Source organism: Nuphar pumila, chromosome 7 (genome assembly GCF_984573655.1).
Source record: "Nuphar pumila chromosome 7, dmNupPumi1.hap1.1, whole genome shotgun sequence".
NCBI lineage: Eukaryota > Viridiplantae > Streptophyta > Magnoliopsida > Nymphaeales > Nymphaeaceae > Nuphar > Nuphar pumila.
Genome location: NC_143255.1, coordinates 27,817,857 through 27,838,865, shown reverse-complemented (window position 1 = coordinate 27,838,865; position 21,009 = coordinate 27,817,857). Strand labels below are relative to the sequence as shown.

Here is a 21,009-nt window from a genome sequence, read left to right as displayed (position 1 = left end):
TGTGTGTGTGTGTGTGTGTGTGTGTGTGTGTGTGTGTGTGTGTGCTCCATGTCTCAATTGTTAAATTGGTTTTGTTGTTTGGCACGGCTCAACTGGCTTGTACTTATCTTCTTAATGGTCATTGGTTCGATAGGGATTTTTTTGGAGGGCTTGTGCTGATTCATGTGGATTATGTGGACTAAAGTAATTCCATTCAATATATTTGGAGAAAAAGTAGGCCTTGCAATCTTGCCTTGTGTCAATTTATTGATGGATTTTTTCCTTTTTTGATTCTCAATGTTGAACAATTGGATGAAGAAACTGAGACAATTTAGTACATGACCATTGCTTTCAGATTAACGAAAAAAGATAAAAAATCAGGTTTTTCAAGGCTGAACTTTTAACCTGCCCTTGCCTTGCTATTAAGAGCCAGTTTTTGCTCTTGGTTTTATGTCAATTTTGCTTTTACAACACATGAAGTAGAAATTTCTTTCCAGAAATAAACAAATCAAGCATTATTGCAGATGGAGCAAAGCGTGTTGTTTATATGACATTCACAGTAGCTTGTAGTGTTGTGATACCATACATCAATTTTGAAGTCTTTATTTTATTTTTTGTAACACAAGATAATTGATTGATGCACTATGTTAATTAGCAGCAGAAGAAAGAAATAACAATGGCTTTTCTTTTTATGGCGAGACAAAAAATTATAGCTTCAAAGATGTTGCGTACTCTTTTTGAAATGAGAAGTCAATCTAAAACTTTTGGATTTACACAAATGCACTGCTTATCTTTTGTCTATATGTTTGGATCCACAATAGGACTTGCAACCACGCCTGAGGTCTGCTTCTGGTGGACATTGTGTGTTTTGGTTTTTGCTACCTTGAAGAATGGTTTCCTACTTCCTACAATATCAAGTTTCAAATTTTAGATTCTTGGTTCTACAAGTTTCTCTTATGATTTACGAGATCTTCCAAGATAATATATTTGTTTTCAAATGCTTTGGGTTACCTTTTAGTTCAATGTGTTGAAACCTTTCTGATTTCTTTTATCGTCAGGGATAGAACGAGAAAGTTATTCTTGTTTTTGCTTTGTTAGAAAAGGCGAGTTTCTATCTGAATAATATCTAGTCACCTAGTGGGCTGTTAGTGGCGAAGGCTTCCTATTGAAACAAGTCTTTGGCCCGTCTATTCATTTTCAGTGACAAGGTTTTATTTTCTCTTAATCTATTCAGCATTGAGATCTTCAAACACAACAAAGAAGAACGAATTGCTAGGACATGGGGAACCACAGCCCATGGACTTCCTTATGTGGAGGAGGCAATAATCAATGCTGGGGACTGGCTCATAGGTGGAGACCTGGAAGTGATAGAGCCAATAAAGTACAATGATGGTCTAGATCAATATAGGCTGTCCGCAGCACAGCTGCGTGATGAATTCACAAGACGAAATGCAGATGCAGTGTTCGCCTTCCAACTCAGGAATCCTGTTCACAATGGTCATGCCTTACTTATGACTGACACTCGAAGACGCCTTCTAGAGATGGGCTACAAAAATCCAGTTTTGCTTCTTCATCCTCTGGGGGGCTACACTAAAGCAGATGATGTTCCTCTTACTTGGAGGATGAAGCAACATGAGAAGGTCATCCTATTGAAATTCAAAAACCAAATTCCAGTTTGCGTCTAGAAATTCAAAAAACCAGTTGCATTATTTTTCTACAGGTTCTTGAGGATGGTGCTCTAGATCCAGAGACAACAGTCGTGGCGATTTTCCCTTCCCCCATGCATTATGCTGGTCCAACTGAGGTGCAGTGGCATGCCAAGGCTCGCATAAATGCGGGTGCCAACTTTTACATTGTGGGAAGAGACCCAGCTGGCATGGGTCATCCTATTGAAAAGAGAGATCTCTATGATGCTGATCATGGAAAAATTGTATTAAGCATGGCACCTGGACTTGAAAGACTCAACATACTGCCATTTAGGGTATGTATTAGACTCTTATACCTGTAAAATGTCTCTCCATCCTCATGTTGATAATGGAGTCAAATTTGAGTGCAGGTAGCTGCATATGACAAGACACAGAACAAAATGGCTTTCTTTGATCCATCAAGACCCCATGATTTTCTGTTCATCTCAGGAACTAAGGTAAGTTTGTTGGTTAAATTCTCATATACTAAGGTGAGTGCAGGTAGCTGCATACAAAGATTGCATGTACCTGCACTTATATCACTTGGTCAAAACCATTGTGGCGAATTCAACTTTAGAAACTGAATTTTTGAGGTGATTTAGGATTTTTTGGATTATTTAAATTGCTAATGACGAGGGATTCTTCGATGAACTGAGATTTTTTCATGATAGTTTTGTGAATACTTTTATAACCAGTTAGTGATAGTTTGCCTCTCCAAAGCTTGTTGATGTCTAGAAGAAAATTTGAAGTGGAGAAACAAATATCAAGAAATGATAAAAGTTGATCCTTCTCTTTTCCTGGCTTTTGTCATTATTCTTGGATGAGGCCAAGGACCCCTTCCTTCATGACTAGTGAGGATTTCAGCCTAAGATATTTCAGTTGATGCGTATCTCCACACTATGTAGCCCCACTGATAATTATTAGCTTTATTTTCAAACTCGTGTTATTTTGCATTACCTTGAAACTTTATATAATAGTTAAAATTACAATGAATTGGGATCAAGTTAGAAGTACTTTATTTAGAAAAATGTTCTAGGCTTTAAATGTGTTCTCTCATTCTTGATAAATTTTAACTTGTATTCTGTTAGCTGAAAAATCGCTTTTACATGTTACAGATGCGTACTCTTGCAAAGAATCGACAAAATCCTCCAGATGGATTCATGTGCCCTGGTGGATGGAAGGTGTTGGTTGAGTACTATGATACTCTTGTTCCTAAAGAGAGTAGTGAGAGAAAACGGGAACCTGTCCCTGCTTAGTATTGTCATTACTGTTGGAACCCTTCCAGATTGGGAACACCTACTGTGGAATTTTCTTGTATAATGGTAATGCCAAGCTTTATGCAGTCTGTCTATGAAGCTCAAGTTAGTGTCTTGAGCAACCATATAGATAAACCTGCTTGCTGTTGTGATGCTTGTGTTTGTAAATAGTTTGCTGCCCGTTAAACCTTGATGGGTGATAACATTTGGGATTGAACGCTGAATCTTGACTGAAATTTCTGGTTCCAATTCTCTGCTTACTGAAGGATTTGACCCTTGTATAAATAAAATAGTGTGCAGTTGTGTTTGGCTATCTACCAATCTGTTATGGTATGCCATGTTTGCTTTTGGATTTTCAGTTGGTGTTTCTTTTTTTTTTTTTTAGGATAATCCAAGGGGAAAACCCCCCATCACCAACCACACATTGTCTGGCCTCCGGTTTGTAAAACACGAGTGCCCCCGCCCATTGACCCACCGGGGAGTACACCCAGCTTCGACCTTGCGGGAAGGGATGCCACCCATGGGTTTGGAACTTGTGTTTCAGTTGGAATTTCAGTTGTATCTGAATAACATTGTACATATAACGGTGGAGAAGATAAGCAAGTCTAATAATGTGTAGCTTTTGAACCTAAGATGAACATGTGTGTTTGGATAACCCATGTGAGAATTCTCGGAGGGTCTGCACCCCAATTGTTTTGATAGAAGGTAAAAATGTGAAAGATGGTCTCATAGTTTTATTAAGTTTTGGAAAGAAAACCACCGAGGTGGTATCTCATGTGGTAAGCCGGGTCCTGTGCAAGCTGAAGGCCCAGGATTAAATCCCTCTGCCACATGGGGCGGTTGTTGTTCTGGTAGGGGTCCGCCTAACCCCAGCTTGCCTTTCAAAAAAAAAAGTTGGAAAGAAAATAGGCTTTTAAAGGGGGACCTGTTGCTACACTCCTGGATTCCAGGGCCACCAGTGAAACACAAAACCTTTTTTTTTCACATCTGACCCTCCAGATGTGATTTACATGTTTGGCATAGTAGAAACTGGTTCTTGAATCATGTTTTTCCTATGTGTGGATCAGATTTTCCAGGAGTTAAAAATTCAACAGCCTACAATGAATTTTCATCTCTCAAATTGATCAATTCTTACTATTTACACCATGCTGAACACATCCATGGGGTTAAATTTGGTCAACATGACCTCCCTTATGAGTTCCAGCTAAGAGGTATGGAACCGACAAGTGTAGACAATATTTTCCCGTTAAATGGTGTTTAGAGCTACCCCTTATAAAGGTGGCAAATTGATTTCTTAGAAACTGTGAGGCCTATACCTCACAATTCTCATGTCCCAAACTTCTAATAAGCCTCATTTAGGGTTGTCAACCGGTATCCGAACCCAATTCCCAGGTATGGGCATGCAAAATGCCGACCCAGATAATATTCAGGTCGATCCAAACCCGACCATAGCAGTATGTGGGCCGGGTTTGGGTCATGATTTTTACCGGGCACACGACTGACCCAAATATTTTAATATATATATATTTAAATTATGTGGGTCCAGGTTTGGGATTCCATTTTCGTGACCACGCAAAACACGAACCTGATCATTAATTATGTGGGTGGGTCTGGGTCGACCCTGACCCAACCCGTTGACAGTCCTAGCCTCATTAAATAGGATTCAATATTGCCACTGATTTTCCTCCCATCCATCCAAGCGCACCTTACATGTTATTGGCCATGAATTTCCTTAGATCGATCATTTCTCGGAAGATGAAGAAATGTCATATTGGCAAGTAAAGGCGGCAACTGGGGCTCTGAGACTTGTCAAAGTTTTTTATGTATATCGTCAACTAACAATATTGATCTGATGAGATGATAGTTAGTAGAACCCATGTGCTAGAGGATTGCCTGAGCTATCGATTTGGATGATGATTCCTTTTGGGGTATAATATAGGTTTCAAAATATTAGCAATATTTGTGGCATAGGTTGAGAGAAAATGGGTTTGGAATTGTGTTTGTATGATTGGCTCTTTACATTGAAGCTGATCTTGGGTTTGTATGTTGCCATGGTTGAGTAGCTCCTTCTCTGCTGCATAATTAGTTAGAAGTAACCTACATTGGCTCTCTTGGTGCTGCCATGCATGGGTTCTCTTGGATTGGATCATTAGAATGATCCATGAACTATGACATGCATGGTTACAGAACCCAGTCGCTTAAGTACTAAATTCACATGCATGATGATACAATGCCCCTCGCTTTGTTGATCTGAGATGTTATTCATGCATGCAGACATGGATAGCATTGGAAACTGCAGCACTCGTATTGTCTCAGCAATGGAAGCAGCCATTGATGGAGTTGTCCTTGATGCAGCTGGAGACATGGATTTTGATGATGATGATGATGATGATATCGACAATGACTGATGCAACTGTCGAGGTTGCTTTCTAAAGCACCATGGTCATGCTGGTAAATGAGGCGAACAAGCTGAGCTTGATGATGGTTTAGCAAGCTTGAGCTCATGACGAGATCGAGCTAAGTGAGCTGAGCTCAAGCTGGTTCATTCAAAGCTGGAATTAGTAGGATTTGAACTCTAAATTTATAGTTCAATTGAAGAAAAATACCAGAAATGACATAGATGGTACTCACTTTTGGCACCATCCTTTATTTTGGCCGAGACTAAAAAAATTATGTCAAACATGGCCGATTAACTATTCATAATATGCCAAACATGGCCACATGATTTTTCGTTGACAGTTTTACCCTTTTGTCATCTAACAAATTAGACGCCTTAGTCATGAAATTATCTCCTGAAAAAATCAGGCATCATGTCAGTTGTCAGCTGAAAAAATCAAGCATCATGGAAGTTGTCACCTACAGTGACTCGGGCGTAAATTTTCAGGCAACAAAAGGCAAAACTATCAAGTAAACAGTAAATTGGTAGTGTTCATTATATTTTCTAACTTGCTGTCAGCAATGGTATTTTCAATAAAAGTGAGGGCCATCTTATCGTTTCAAAGGTTAAAGTAATAGTAGTATCTAAGCTCAAACATATTGCTTCACTATCTATCGTAAAATATATCAAAAATATATTTATAGACAAATTTACAAAAACATGCCTAACTTTTGGCCTATTTGCAAACACATGCCTAACTTTTGAAATATTACAAATACACGACTAACTTTTGAGAATTGCTTTGTTAATTAGGTGTGTATTTGTAATTTCTCAAGAGTTAGACGTGTGTTTGTAAATAAACTACAAGTTAGGCGTGTCTTTTGTAAAGTTTTCATATATTTAGTAATCAGTTAATACTAGCTGAGCCAAACACACCTGCCGTTCTTGGCTTGCCGTGACTGTTTTAAGAGTTTAAACAAGCTCTTTACGAGCCGAACACATGTGAGCGATGGGCGGCTGGTCTCGTTTCTTAGCCCTAGCGGTCATCAACAGTAAAAGCATCATTATTATGCTCTACAAACTTAACAGGGTACTTAGTATCAATTTTACTGTTCCACCTGACCAATGGGTGCTCCGCTTATCCGGTAGGAGCAGCTAGTGCACATCACCTTGTGTTGGGACGTTGCATGTTCAAAACGGAATGGTATAGTCGTATAACTGGTACGTAGGGGTCTGCCTAACTCCAGCTTACCTTTCAAAAAAAAAATTTTTTTTTACTGTTCCGCCTGGATCAACAACTAACTTTGGTGGTTGTCCTGCAAAAAGTGATAAATGCCACACTTTGGTAGGAACTTTTGGAATCTCCTCAGGTGATGCATTAACTTGGTGAAATGTGATATTTGTCCTGTTTCTGTGGGGGCATCAAAACTGGCCTAAAAAGCCAAGTAGCCAATGTGACAATCAGCTCCTGCTTAACACAATGCACCACCATTTATCTCCTCATCAATGAAACCGAATATTAACTGAAGTATTGCCAAATCTTCTTTCTAATGGATAAACAGTCTTGGTTGGCTGAGATGTGTAGAAGTAAGATGCAGAGTGTAGGCAACGATTCAGATCTGGGTCGGCTATCCGACTGAACCCAAATCCATTTAGTCAGATTCAGTTTTATTAATTTACATCCAAATCTGAATCCAACTTATAAATGTAAACAGCTAATTGGATCTAGATTCTACAACAGCTTTTCAATCCGAACCAAATCTATTCTGAATTTGATCAAGCCATATCAGATTACCTGCACTAGATGGGAATAGGGTTGCCAATGGGGTCGGGTTGGCGGGTCAGCATACCTCAACCCGAACCCAACCCATTTATTAAACGGGTTGGCTGTGGCAAAAATGAACCCGACCCGTTTATTAAATGGGACGACTGTGGCAAACACGAACCCGGCCCATTTATTAAACGGGTAACCCAACACGACCCGTCAACCCGCTTAATAAACTGGTTGGGTCGGGTAAATGGGTTGGCGGGTTGACCCGCCTGCCTAACCCGTTTATTAAACGGGTCAGCCGGGTTGGCGGGTTGGCATACCCCTAACACGAACCCGACCCGTTTAATAAATGGGTTAGGCGGGTCAACCCGTTTATTAAACGGGTTCGTTTTTGCCCAACCCGAACCCGCCTAATTAAGAGGGGGGGTTGGCGGGTCGTGTCAGGTTTTGCCACCCCTAGATGGAAACTTGCAAAATGAATTTGCCATGGGTGATCATACACACGCATGCAATGAAAAGAGAACTGTGCCAGGTATGATGAAATTGATAGACAGGGTATAAGCCTGTCGCAAAAGATTTAGTATTTGATATTGATAGAGAGCAGAAAGAATATACTCTCACTTCATAGTGAAAGATTGGCAAATCGCTTTTGCCCTCATCGCCTCCAATGCTGCTACACTGTGTGTGTGTGTGAATTGGTTGGCATATTTCCACAAGGCTCACCATCACTTCAAAGAAGGGGCCTGTTATTGTCTTAAGCTGGTAGATCTTCTCGTAAAGTAAAGGGATGATATTACGTCAAGTGGCCATTTAAGTAATAATGAGTGGGCACACAACAACTCCACATACTTGGTTAGGTGGATCAGCTTAAGGCTTTTAGGCTCTGATTGGGAGCTGGTGCTGGAGAAGAGATGAGAGTGGAGAAGAAAATGGGAAAAGCTTAGCAACTTATTGGGATCTTGCTATAAAGCGACACATAGAGGTGCTGGGCAGTTGTCCTATCAGCATCATTGAGTACTTCCAGCAGGCCCATTTATTAGAGAAGAAGTTGCAAGAACAAGTGTCCCAAAAGCCTCTACGGATCCTGAGAGAACCCAACTCGTCCTTCCTAGAACGGATCTAGTGCAGCATCCGACACAAGTGATACGGATCCAGCTGAGCCAAACACACCTGCCCTTCTTGGCTTAGGATCGTCTCGAGCCAGATTTGAAGTGAGGGCCGCCCAATGAGCTGATAGGCTATAAATAAGAGCGTGAAAATGTTGTTTGCATCTTTTGAACAATTCGTTGAGACTGTTGACTTTGTAATCTGAACTCTGCTTTCTCAATAAAGTAGAATTGCTTTTGGCTTCACTCGTGGAGAGGCCTCAACTGAGGATCAGCCTTCTTGACTCAGCCGCAAGCCAAGAAGGAAATTCCCTCAGATCGCATAATCCGATCTGCTTTCAGACTCAAGCAGTTGTAGAGCTTCCACTCCCTCTGTAGATCAACGTTCTAATGATCGGCTGATCCTGCAAAAGGAGCAAAACCTTCAGCCTCCTCCAATGACATTAGAGATCTACTCTAATTCATCGATCCATTCTTATCAGATAAGTGCATAACCTCGATTCGTTTATCAGGATATGAGAACACGATTAAAGTGTGATTCTGCAGGAACAATGAGCTGATGCAGTGATAAAGAACTCGATCCGCTGGAGACTCTAATTCAGACGCTGTCTGTACAACTCCATTGAAGATATTTGAGAGGGATTCAGATAAAGTAGGTGGCTATATGTAATAACCCAAACGTTAGGTGATTTTTTGTAAATTAAACAATATTAATCTTCTGGCACTCCAAAGACGCTCTATGGTGATGCTTTCTCCCTTTTGTTTTCCATATGTCTCTAGTCGATCGCTATCCAGCCTTTTCTAAAGTCGACAGCTTTCTTGTTTGCAACCTATTCTCGGCACTAGGGGCCATTGTTATGGTTATTATTTTATTTTTATTTTTTTTTTTAGCAAATTGGGATTGTTTAATGGCCAAAAGTGCTAAAGCAAAGAATCGTCTTTGTTCATGCTAGTCTAGTAAGACCACCTAGCCCTCATTTTCTTGATCTGGTTCTCTTTGGTTTAGGATGCTGCCCTCTTCTTGTATTGTGCTACCCCTTTAGTTTTGTAGGCACAAATATGAAACAAGTCTCAATTCCAAAGTGGGAGTAATGGGTTCGTGCTAAATCCATTTGGTGTTAAACCGCATGCTAAATGAGTTTTTCTGCTTATCCGGTGCATTTTATACGGTTCTGACCCTATAAATGTGTTGGGCATGGTGGATTTACTAAGAATCCACACCTGGATCATGTGTTTTCGATGAAAAAAAATGATGTTTGAAGCCTAAATTTACAAAAATTTTGGACAGTTGATTTTTTCTAACTTTATAAAAACCCACCCGTGTTGTAATCAAACGTTTCAAGAGCCGATCGCTATAAAATCAAGCACATGGATCACATCTTTACTGTCAAAATAGAAAAAAAAAAAACGTAAAAGACTATTTAGCACGTGGTTTATCCCCAAATGAGTTTATCACCGACCCATTACTCTCCAAAGTGGTTGTTTCACATTTATAAAGTCTCAGCAGCACTGGTTCATAGTGCTACTCTAGCAAGTGACTGCCTATCTTCCATGTACATTTATTATGCTTGATTGGAGAAAAAACGCCATGAAGCATAACTCATAGTCATGTTTGATAGCCTTGGTTCTCAAATCTGAACGGTGGGATTTGAAATTCTTCTATTTGAGAACTGGACGGCCTATCATGACAATGCACACTTTGGGTGTCCCACCACACCTGACCATCTCAGGGATAAAGCTGGGGGGGGAGCAAGAAAAGCCTTAGGACAGAAGTGGCACACTGACGTGTCACCACAAGAAAACTAGTTCTAGTTTATAAGCACAAACTTTTAGTGGCAATTTTGGGAGGCATTGCAACACATTACGGGTATGTTTGGCTGCTGTTTTAAAAAATTAAAAGAAATCTCATGAGACTCAAAGGCATATGATTTAGAATTTCATGTGACTCTTTTTCTCATGTTTATTTAGTGAAAGAAAAGGAATCTCATTTACATGAGATTTCAGCTTACATAAAGGGAAAAAACAACACACCCTTATGTCGGCCACCACCACGGGCATCCACCCCATTTCATCGACTCCATCTGCCCGAGCTTCTTTGTAATGACCCCAACTATTTCTTATAAAAATAGTAGAACTCTTTTTTTTAAAACAATTGTGGAAACAAAACCCAAGGATCCAGGGTCTCGCAGATTTAATATACCAAACCACATCAGACAATCAACTAAGAATAATAAACTTTATTAATTAATCAATTGAATAAATATCAAAATATGCTAAAATACTAAAATCATCTTTCACAAGGAGCCACTCTATCAAGAACCAGAAACATGTCACGCAAGACTCACATACTCCAGCTAGCAAGTCAACCCATAGCTGAGCTCTAGGTCCTGCAAAATAATTTTTAAAAATGGGTAAGAACCAAAGTCCTTTGTACGAATTCCTCAAAAAAGTTCAAACAATAAGAAAATAACATAAACTAAATTCATGCATAATTTCAAAAGAATCTCACAATAACAATTTCTATCGTCAACTTATCATTCAAGCATTTAAACAAGTATCATGCAATGGCAATTATCATGCAAAACAGAATAAGCATGAATGCATGAACTAATGTAGAACAGTAAAGATGCATGATTCAATGCACATGCATGAATAACTTATTAAGTTATTTATCAGAATTGCTTTTGCATGCATGTCTCTATTAAATGCACACTTTTTTAGTTTCTACTTTTTCTTAAACCTGTGGATACTCAAAATATGTACAAGTTCCTGAAGTATAAGTTAAGTTCTCAGTTGTAGCTTAAAACAATTTGTATTTTATTATTATGTTTCACATTTGTTTCTCGATCGATATCAGAAATTAACACCATCTATCGTAACATTAGAAATTTATATCTAATGCCTGGACATAAAAAAAATCAACAACCATTGACATTACTTTCTTGATATACCAATAACTACAGCTGAGTCAACAACACTACTCCCAAGCAAAGTGGCTAAATCTTCCTAAAATCGTGTCTGAGAGGTGAACTACAATATCAGGTTCAGGGGCACACGCAATCACACATGAAGTTTTAGTATTCTTGTGATTTTCTCAAAATCGTCATCCAAGATTCTCAAACTATGAAAAGAACATTAAGAAAGAGATTAATTACACTGTTTGGTATTTTTTACCTTTTTAAACAATTTTAGGTTTTTTACATAAGAACCGTTTTGCAAATCAACACGCAAAACCAAATTTTGAGCCTCCAAAAGCCTCAAAGCCCCCCTCACCTGAGCTGGAGACAGACTCCACTATCTCTGGAGCACCCAGCCATGCCAGATTCCGGCTACCGCCTCCATCATCGCCCATGCCATTCGAACGGAAGCAAATTTTGCCCTCTCCTCCATCCTCTCCTTCCGAAGGATCGGTGGTATCGGAAAAATCAGCTGCATCAAGAAGATGGTCATTCTCCGGGCAACCGGCTCCTCTAAAGCAGCCGGTTTTTTCCTGTCGGCCTCCGCCTCCCCCACTACTCCCAAGTGGAAGTCTGTGGCATTTACCGATCCCTCCACCACCTTCAAGTCGGCCAATTGTCAGACCTCCTCCGTTGATACCTCTACCAAAGAATTCGGAGTCTGTGAAAACTGAGAGTTCGTCGGAACCTAAGCCGCAGAGCAAACCCAGTTCGCCGGAGAGCAGCGATCCCTTGGCTGAAAAATCGGAAGACATCCCACATCCTAAATTGAAGCCGTTGCACTGGGACAAGGTTAGGGCGAGCTCAGATTGAGCAATGGTGTGGGACCAATTGAAATCTAGCTCATTCCAGTAAGCACATGAGCTGTAAATCTCAAATTTTTTATTTTCTTCCTTCGTTGGGTGATGCTACGAATGAATGATTTTTGTTTAGACTTTTACTTCTTCGTTTGAAAGGATTCTCTAGCTTTTATGGAGTTGAACTTTTTCTTGGATTCTTGTGCTATTGATTGGTGGATTATGGAGTGAAAGGTCAGACTTTTTTAGAGATTATATATCATTGTTTTGCTTGTTATATTCGCTAATGACCATATCACATTTACTGGCTTTGTTTTCATTTTGAAATTTGTGGCTTTTCTTGGTTATATTTTTATCATTCATCCTGCAGATTGAATGAAGAAACGATCGAGTCTCTGTTCATGTGCAATTCCACGAATGTTGCACCAAAGGAGACGAACAAACGGGTTGTTCTTCCTTCACCTGTTCAGGAGAACAGGGTGCTCGACCCAAAGAAGTCCCCAAATATCGCCATCCTTTTTGAGAGCCCTCAATGTCACAAAAGAGGAAGTCTGCGAGGCGCTCATAGAAGGTGAGAGAGTTACTTGCACGTCTCCGACGCTGAAGGTGCCGGAAAAGTCGAAGCAACTCACTTGGAGAGGATTCTGCCTCAACTGTTGTTGGATTTCTGAGAGTAATCGCGATTTCGAGATATCAATGGAGCTGCTAAAATTTGAGCCTAGCTTTTTGGGTTATAGTTTTAACTCTTTATCCTTTTAACAAATCATTTTCATTGCACGATTCAATCCAAGTTCATACTTTTTCTGAAATCTATGATTTTTTTTGCCATTTTATGTCTTGAAAATCTTTATGGTTAAACAATTTAGGTTTAGATTTTACATCCTCTCTTTGGCTCTGAGTTTTCCATCTTGGGGACATAGTCTCCATTTTCTCTTGTCATTAATGTTATTTTAATGATTTTTAATATGTTTGTTGTTTCTCTTCCATTTTATTGCTTGAGAATTACAAAGGAAGCTGGTGCGAGTTATACAGTTAGTGGCATCATAGAGCAAATCAATTAAACAACCTTGATAATTATAGAGCTGCCTATTCGTAGGTGAACACAGGATTTCAAGGAATTTTTGGAGTCCATGATGACGGGGAATGAGAAGATCAATGAGTCATTCATCAAAGTCAGTAACAGTTTTGTGGTTTTAGTATAAGCATATATTGGGAACATTTATAACATGTAGTGATAACTCTTTTAGTTATTGGAGGGATTCTTGCATTCTTCCTATTAAGGAGGAGGAGATCTAGACGCTCCTCTGATGAAGACAAGCTTAACCAGGATCAGCCCTTCAGCCTTCTTGGATCAAATGAAATTAAAGGTAATCAAATAGGCTCCTTGATATTAGGTTTGTAGTTGACAATTTCTATTGTTACTGCCTAATGCTATTGTCTTTTCGTGGTTTTGTATTGAATTACTTGTGTTCAGCTAATGTATTTCAAGAGTTGTATGTGTAATTATTAGGTTAAGAATTGTAACATTTCTTCTTGTGTCTCCTATAAGAACAAAACTATTCATGATTCATTTTTATAACAATGCCAGATTATCTATGGACAAGCATTAGACATGGAAAACTTTATCATGAATATCACGGCCTTCTGTTGAAATAGTTGGCGTTATATTTCATTTTTTTAAAAACTTTTGTGATGGATATTATCCATCGCTAATCCGTCACTAAAATAACGATGGATTAGTGACAGATATTATCCATCGCAAAATTAAATTTGTCGCTTATTTAGCGACGGATTCGTGATGGACATGATCCGTCGCTAAGTAGCGACGGAATAACGACATATCAGTTCTATCGCTATTTAGCGACTAGGATTATACGACAGACTCTTTTCGTCGCTAAACACGTTAGTGACGGATTAACGATGGATAACGTCCGTCGCTAATCCGCATTTTTCTTGTAGTGAAACACCCAAACATGTATATGATCATATTTATGCAAACATCAAAATAAATTCAGATTTTTCATGCGTATGATATGCATATTTGCAACATAGTAATTGAATTCATAAACATGTACAATCAAATCCAAAACATATATAAAACCTAGCAATCCATATGAATGCAGGTCTGAACATAGCCAAACTATTCAGAAATAACATCCAACACACTGTATGAAAGTGGGCAGACAACACGTTGTATTTTGTCACAGGCTTTCTTAAGACTAAAGAAGGATTTAATATGATCTGGGTGATCGTCAACAGGTTGACAAAGTCTGCACATTTTCTTTCGTGCAAGACCACCTGTTCTTTCAAACAATTGGCCTGTCTCTTTATTAGAGAGATAGTGAGATTGCACGGAGTGCCAGACTCTATTGTCTCCGAGAGATATTTGAAATTCACCTCCAAGTTTTGACAAAACTTTCAAGAAGCAATGGAGACCCACTTAAAAATGAACACAACTTTTTATTCTCTGACAGATAGATAGTCAGAAAGAACACTAGAGGATATGTTGTGAGCTTGTGCATTAGAGTATCATGAATTTTGACACAAGATTCTACAATTAATAATAACACTTTCTAGACAAGCATTGGTATGGCTTCCTACGAAGCTCTATATGAGAGACGTTGTAAAACGCCTCTATGTTGGGACCAGGTAGGAGAGAGAAAGACATTAGGGCTAGAATTGGTTCGACAAATGAAAAAGCAGATCAAATTCATTCGTTAAAAACTCCTAACAACTCATAGTTGTCAAAAAAGTTATGCAGACAAGAGGCGATGCGAGTTAGATTTCGAGCAAGCTGACCACGTTTTCTTGAAGATATCACTTTTTAAAAGGGTAATGAAGTCTGAAAAGTAAGAAAAATTAAGTCCAAGATATATTGGATCCTTTGAAATCTTCAAAAAGATAGGTTCGACAACCTATCAATTGTCATTGCCCCCATCATTGTCCATGATGCACAATGTATTTCATGTATTCATGTTAAGAAAATATATGTCAGACACCTTCACACATACTGGATATGATCGAACCCCCTTTTTCTCATTTAATGGGTAGTGGGGAGAGGGAGGAGCCACCTCCTCTCTTTAACGAGTAGAGAGAGTAACCCCCTTTCTCCCACGACTAAGTAGTGGGTAGAGAGGAAGAAACTCCTCCTAAAGAGGAGAGGTAATGGGGAGAAGTGTAATGCCCCTCACCCATGGCTTATAAAAGCCATGGGCCTTATCTCTCTCAGCCTCATTGTCGTTGAGAGAGAGAGGGGGATTGAGAGAAAGAAAGAGGCAGGAGAGGATAGAAGAAGGAGACGACGAGGAGAGCATCACCATCGGTGATAGGTAAGTTGATTCTCCCCAATTTAAAACAAACAAGCAAACCGGCAACCATAATGGTTGCCAACGATGATAAAGGGCACCATCAAAGAGAGAGGGGCGGGGACCAGGATTGCCCCTTTCTCTGCCACCCTCGTTGAGGTAATGATTATCTAATGTTTCTAAAATTATTACTATTTTATTTGAAAATTTTTATTCTTTTTTTAAATATATTGGTTTTAAAACTTTATAACTATTGGGTTAGGATATTTTTCTTGTGTACTTGAACCTTTTGGTTTGTTCTTGCTCTACAAGTTCTTAAAGATGTGATGGATTGAGAAATGAACACCTTCGATACATCATGGGGATAGCTAATGAAGGTACTTGAGGATGATCACCAATAAAGACATTTGTAGACTTGTACTTGCAAAATTCTATGATATGCCATAAAGATGAATATTTCCCTTGAAGACTCTCGAATACTTTGATTCCTTCTTTTGATTCTTTTTTGTATTTTTAAACTTTTGGTATAACTTTTCTCGTCAAATTTGAGAGAAAGTGTTAATATATATATATATATATATATATATATATATATATATATATATATATATATAATTCCTTTGTATTGCTTGATAGGTGCATTTTGGTCTTTTTACTTGTATAATAAGTGATTTATTAGAAACAACTTATTTCTTTTTATTCTTTTTTGTTCTTTTCTTTTAAGCATTGGGGCCCCACATTTGGAGTCGTTGGGAGCTCCCCAACGACTCCAAGAGTGAGGAAATCACAATGGATCCTCCTCCTCTTTCTTGTATATATATAGGGGTGTTCCCCCTTCATTTGTAAGATGAACTACACCCATATTCTCAATAATATTTGCCTTTTTGCCTTTTGAAATGATCCGTTTATGGATTTATGTGTGTGCACTTAAAGTACTTGTATTCTCTCTTTGTTTATTGTCTATTGTTGGACATGTAAGTGTTCTACACTTGATATTTGTATTTCTGCTTACTTTATTACAATTGTTATATATGTAAAAAAACCAAAATTCCCTAATGGGCATTAGCTATTACAAAACTGGATATATATATATATATCTATGTCATAAAGACTCAACAAAAGGGACCTCGCACCTGCGTCGATGCAATGCGACACATGTGCGATTGCGGGTGCCGAACCTGGTGCAACAAACACGACATGAGAGAGAGAGAGAGAGAGTTATCTCAAAAAAAATTTGTCAAAGGAAGGAAGATACATGGCCCTTGTATTGTCATCAACTGACACTTGTCATCCTCAACTAGCTGTAATCTGCCTACCTTTAATGTTTTTTTTTTTAAATTTAAATCAATAATAGCTTACACCTCAGATTTCTCTTTTTTTAATATTTTTGCTATGAAGAGCGGGGAAAAAGTGTTTTCTTTTATTGAAATTTGCACCTTTTGTTTTTTTCTTCTCTTGTATCTGGACCTAGGTCTATTACGTTTACTTTGACTCAATCGGATTCAGACCTGGGTCAAAGTAAACCTAGGTTTGAATGAATCGAGGTATACAGAGCCAAGTCTGTTTTAGATTTTGTATATATATATCCTCACGCACCCTCGCACCCCCGCACATATGTGACATAGATGAATATATATATATATATATATTAACACCCCTCCTCAAACTTACGGTAAAGTGACCAAAAGTTTGTTAAGGAGAAAAATAAATGGAGGTGCAAGAAGAGCTTTGGTGAAGAAATCTCCAACTTGATGCTCAGATATGACATATGACAACATAATAGTTCCTCTCAAGTACTCATCACATACATAATGACAATCTATCTCAATGTGTTTTGTTTGCTCATGGAAGTTGTGGTTGCTTGCAATATAGATTTTGCTCTTATTGTCGCAGCACAACTTCAAAAGTGTTGAGATGATTACACTCATATTTTTGGAAAGACCTTTTAGCTACACAAGCTCTATTGTCGTTGTAGTCATTTCAAGATGTTCAACTTTAGTTGAAGATAAGAATATTTTTTGTTGCTTTTTGCATCTCTATGATATTATAGAATCTCTTAAAAATACACAAAAACCCATGGTTGAGATTCTGTCATTGGGATTTCCTCCCAGATTAACATCAGTATAAGCAAGCAAATCTAGGGAAGAAGATGAAGATAAAAAATCTCCTTTTGCTATGGTATTTTTGATATATCTGATAATTCTTAATACAACACTCATGTGCACAGTTGTTGAATCATGCTGAAATTGACTAACAGAGTGAATTGCATGAGCTATATCAGGTCTGGTGCTTGACAAGTGAGTGACCCGATCAGTTGACGATACAGTGTAGGATATTCGATAAAAGTCTCATCTTTAAGTCTTAATTTAGCATTGATCACCTTAGAGGTTTCCACTTTCTTATCTTCTAAAATGTCAGACTTTGTACAAATATCAACAACAAGCTTCATTTGTGAAAGAATATACCCTTTGAGAGAGTAAGCAACTTCGATGCCTAAAAAGTATCTAAAAAACTCAAGTCATACATATCAATTTTTTTTAAAATAGTTTTAATATCAATAATTCTTTGTTTATCACTTTCAGTAATTAGCATGTCATCTATATAAAGTAGAAGTATAACAACCTTAGAGTTTATACTTTTAACAAAAAGAGTAGTGTTAGTATAGTAAGAATGAAATCTCAAATGAGATATAACACTACTAAATCTATCATATCATGCTTTAGGGGTCTGTTTAATACCATACAAGGCTTTTTTTAAGTATAAGAGTTTTTCCTTTTTCAATACTGAATCCTGACGAAGTTTTCATATAAACCACCCCATTTAAATCCCCAAAAAAAGACATTTTTAACATCAAGTTGATATATGGGCCAATTTTGAATGGATACAATGACTATAAATGTCCTAACACTAGTCATTTTAAGTACTGGGACAAAAGTTTTCTCATAGTCAATTCCATATTCTTGAGAATATGCTTTGGCTATTAACCTAACTTTATATCTTTATAAGGTCCCATCACTCTTGGTTTTAACCTTGAAAACTCCTCTACATCCTATAAATTTATTTCCTAAGGGTAAGGAAGCTACTTCCCATGTCTTGGCTTTTTTAAGAGCACCTTGTTCTACATTCATTACTTTAACCCATTGTGAAAGGTTTTTAGCTTCATTATAACGTTATGGTTCATAATAGAAATGTAAAGCTATTAAGCATGCTTTATAGTTTGGTGTCAACATGTCATAAGATACAAACCTACTTGGTGAGATAGAGACATGATTGGATCTTCTAAGTGGGGTTCCTTCTACAGAAGAATTATATGAATATTTTTCTGAAGCACTTAGAGGATTTTTTTGCTCATGTTGGGTATATCTTTATATGGGTTTATCAATAATATCATCATTTTTTATTGGTGATCTGACATTCTCATCATTTGGATGCCCATTATTATCACAATCTTCAATATCATTCAAAGTATTATCACCATTATCATTCAAAGAATCCTCACAAGAACTCAACTCTTCTTGTTTTTATTTTTAAAGTCAAAACATCTATAACCTTTTTGGTTTTCTCCATAACCCATGAATACACATTCAATGACTTTTAAATTCAATTTATCTCTTTTATGTAAGAGTACAAAACACTTATAACCAAAAACATGCAAATGCTTGAAATTGGGTGTTATTTCAAATAATTTTTTATATGAAGATATATTTTGTAAGGATGATGAGGGTATTCTATTTATCAAATAGGTTGATGTTAGAGCGACGTTGGCCCAACAACTTTTTGGAATATCTTTAGAGATAAATAGTGTCATTGTAGTTTCTATAATATGCCTATGTTTTCTTTTGGGTTAGTCCATTTTGTTGAGGAGTTTTAAGACATGATTTTTGGTGACAAATCTCATTTTATTTTAAATAATTTTAAAATTTATTTGATAAGTATTCACTACCCAAGTAAGATCTAAGGATAAAAATGTTGCTTTGAAATTATTTTTAAAGAAAAAAAAACAATAGATTTGAAGTTAAGAAAGTAGATCCATACATATCTAGTGAAATCATCAATAAATGTAATATAATATGAATAACCTTTTTTTGATATGACCGGAGAAGGTCCTCAAACATCTGAATGCACTAATTCAAAGGTCCTTTAGAGACAAAAGTTCTATTAAAAATTGAGTTGAATTTCATCTTTTCAAAGATACAATCTTTGCAAATTAAATCTCCTTCATTACAAAAATTTTTCCCAAAAGAAAAAATATGCATCTTTGAATAGCTTGTATGTCTAAGTCTTTTATGTCAAATTTCAAGATCTTTATCTTGAACATAATTATAAAAATATTTTGAAGGGGAATTTAGAGAGTTCGTGAAGTAGAGATCTCCCCTCCCATGGCCTTTCTCAATCTGCTTCCCAGACTGGAGATCCTTTACGGAGCAACACTTAGATGAGAAAAAGATTTCACATCCATGATTCAAAATTTGAGAAAAAGAAAAAAGATTTAAATTCAATTTTGGAACAACCCTAACTTTTGGAACACAAATTTTTTGAGAAGAATCTAAAGTTTCAATACTTTTAATTTGTAAAGATGTTCTATCAACACTTAAAACATATGAACTTTTTGAGTTAATGCATAAATTGGATAGACTATTCTCATGAGGTGTCTTATGAAAGGAAGCCCTCAAATCAAGGATCCAAAAAGACATACCTGGATGATAAGATGAGGCTATCGCGACACCCGAAGTTGATGGAGATTTAAGTAATTGTTGATGTACCTCTGATAGTTGAGCAAGTAAAAAAGAGTCTCATCCTTTAATCGATTCTAACCACTTTGGTATGGATTCTTCAATAGAAGCCACCTTGTTCTTGAAGGTATCATTGAGCTTGGGACAATTGGGTCTTATGTATCTCAGTTCATGGCAATGATGACAAATGGCTTTCTTATAGTCACTATTATAGCTATTATTCTTACAATAGTTATTTTGACTCCCAAAGTGTGGAGGCTTGCAAGATTTCACATGATTGTTGGGTTTAGAAACTGTCAACACATTATATCTTTCTTTAATCATACAAAGATGAGTTTTTTCTTGGCATATTTCGACAATCGCGTCTTCCAAATGAAGAGATTTCGATCTATGAAGGAGAGAAGATCTAACTTGTTCAAATTTGAGCCTAAGCCCATATAAAAATTAGAAAAAGTATTCTTTTTTCACTTGTTTTCTTCTTAGCTCTACATCTTCACTAGCAACCTACTTGGGTTCAAGAAGAGACAACTCGTCCCATAGAAGACCAAGAGTACTAAAATAGTCACAGGCATTTATGTCCCATTTTTTTATGGTTCATATTTTTCTTGTAAGAAAAATTGCCTTTCAAGGTCTTTTTGGGTATACATACCCTTCATAAAGAACCATGCCTCATTGACTTTACAGAATTTAGCAATATTGATACATATTTTGAGTTCAACGTTGTCCATAAACCATGCAAAAAATTTTGCATGTTTATTTTCTCAATCTTCTACCTTGGATTGATGATCTAAAATGAATTTAATTCAAGCATCTTCTTCCACAACTTTCTCTTGATTTTCTTTCAACTTGGTGAGCTTGAGTTGAGGTTGCGAGATAATACCCATCACATATTCTCTAAGCTTCTTTCCCTTGAGATTATTTTTTATAGCGAATGCACACATCATGTAATTGAAACCATTTAGTTTGAAGGAGAGAACAATTTTTTGTTTATGCTCCATTTTGACTTAATAGAAGAGGAAAAAGAGAATGTGGAAGAACACGGA

The 21,009-nt window shown here is 37.4% G+C and overlaps 1 protein-coding gene across 1 annotated transcript in view; it reads left to right on the top strand.

The window, feature by feature from the left end:
* The window catches only part of LOC149831650 (ATP sulfurylase 1, chloroplastic-like), a 57,555-nt gene extending 54,320 nt beyond the window's left edge, over positions 1–3,235 (top strand). The window contains exons 2-5 of the mRNA XM_090014044.1: positions 1,214–1,619; positions 1,700–1,960; positions 2,036–2,122; positions 2,780–3,235. Of these exons, the coding sequence (XP_089870170.1) occupies positions 1,214–1,619; positions 1,700–1,960; positions 2,036–2,122; positions 2,780–2,920 (895 nt within the window). The 3' untranslated portion in view covers positions 2,921–3,235. The remainder of the gene's footprint in view (positions 1–1,213; positions 1,620–1,699; positions 1,961–2,035; positions 2,123–2,779) is intronic.
* The last annotated feature ends 17,774 nt before the right edge of the window (positions 3,236–21,009 follow it).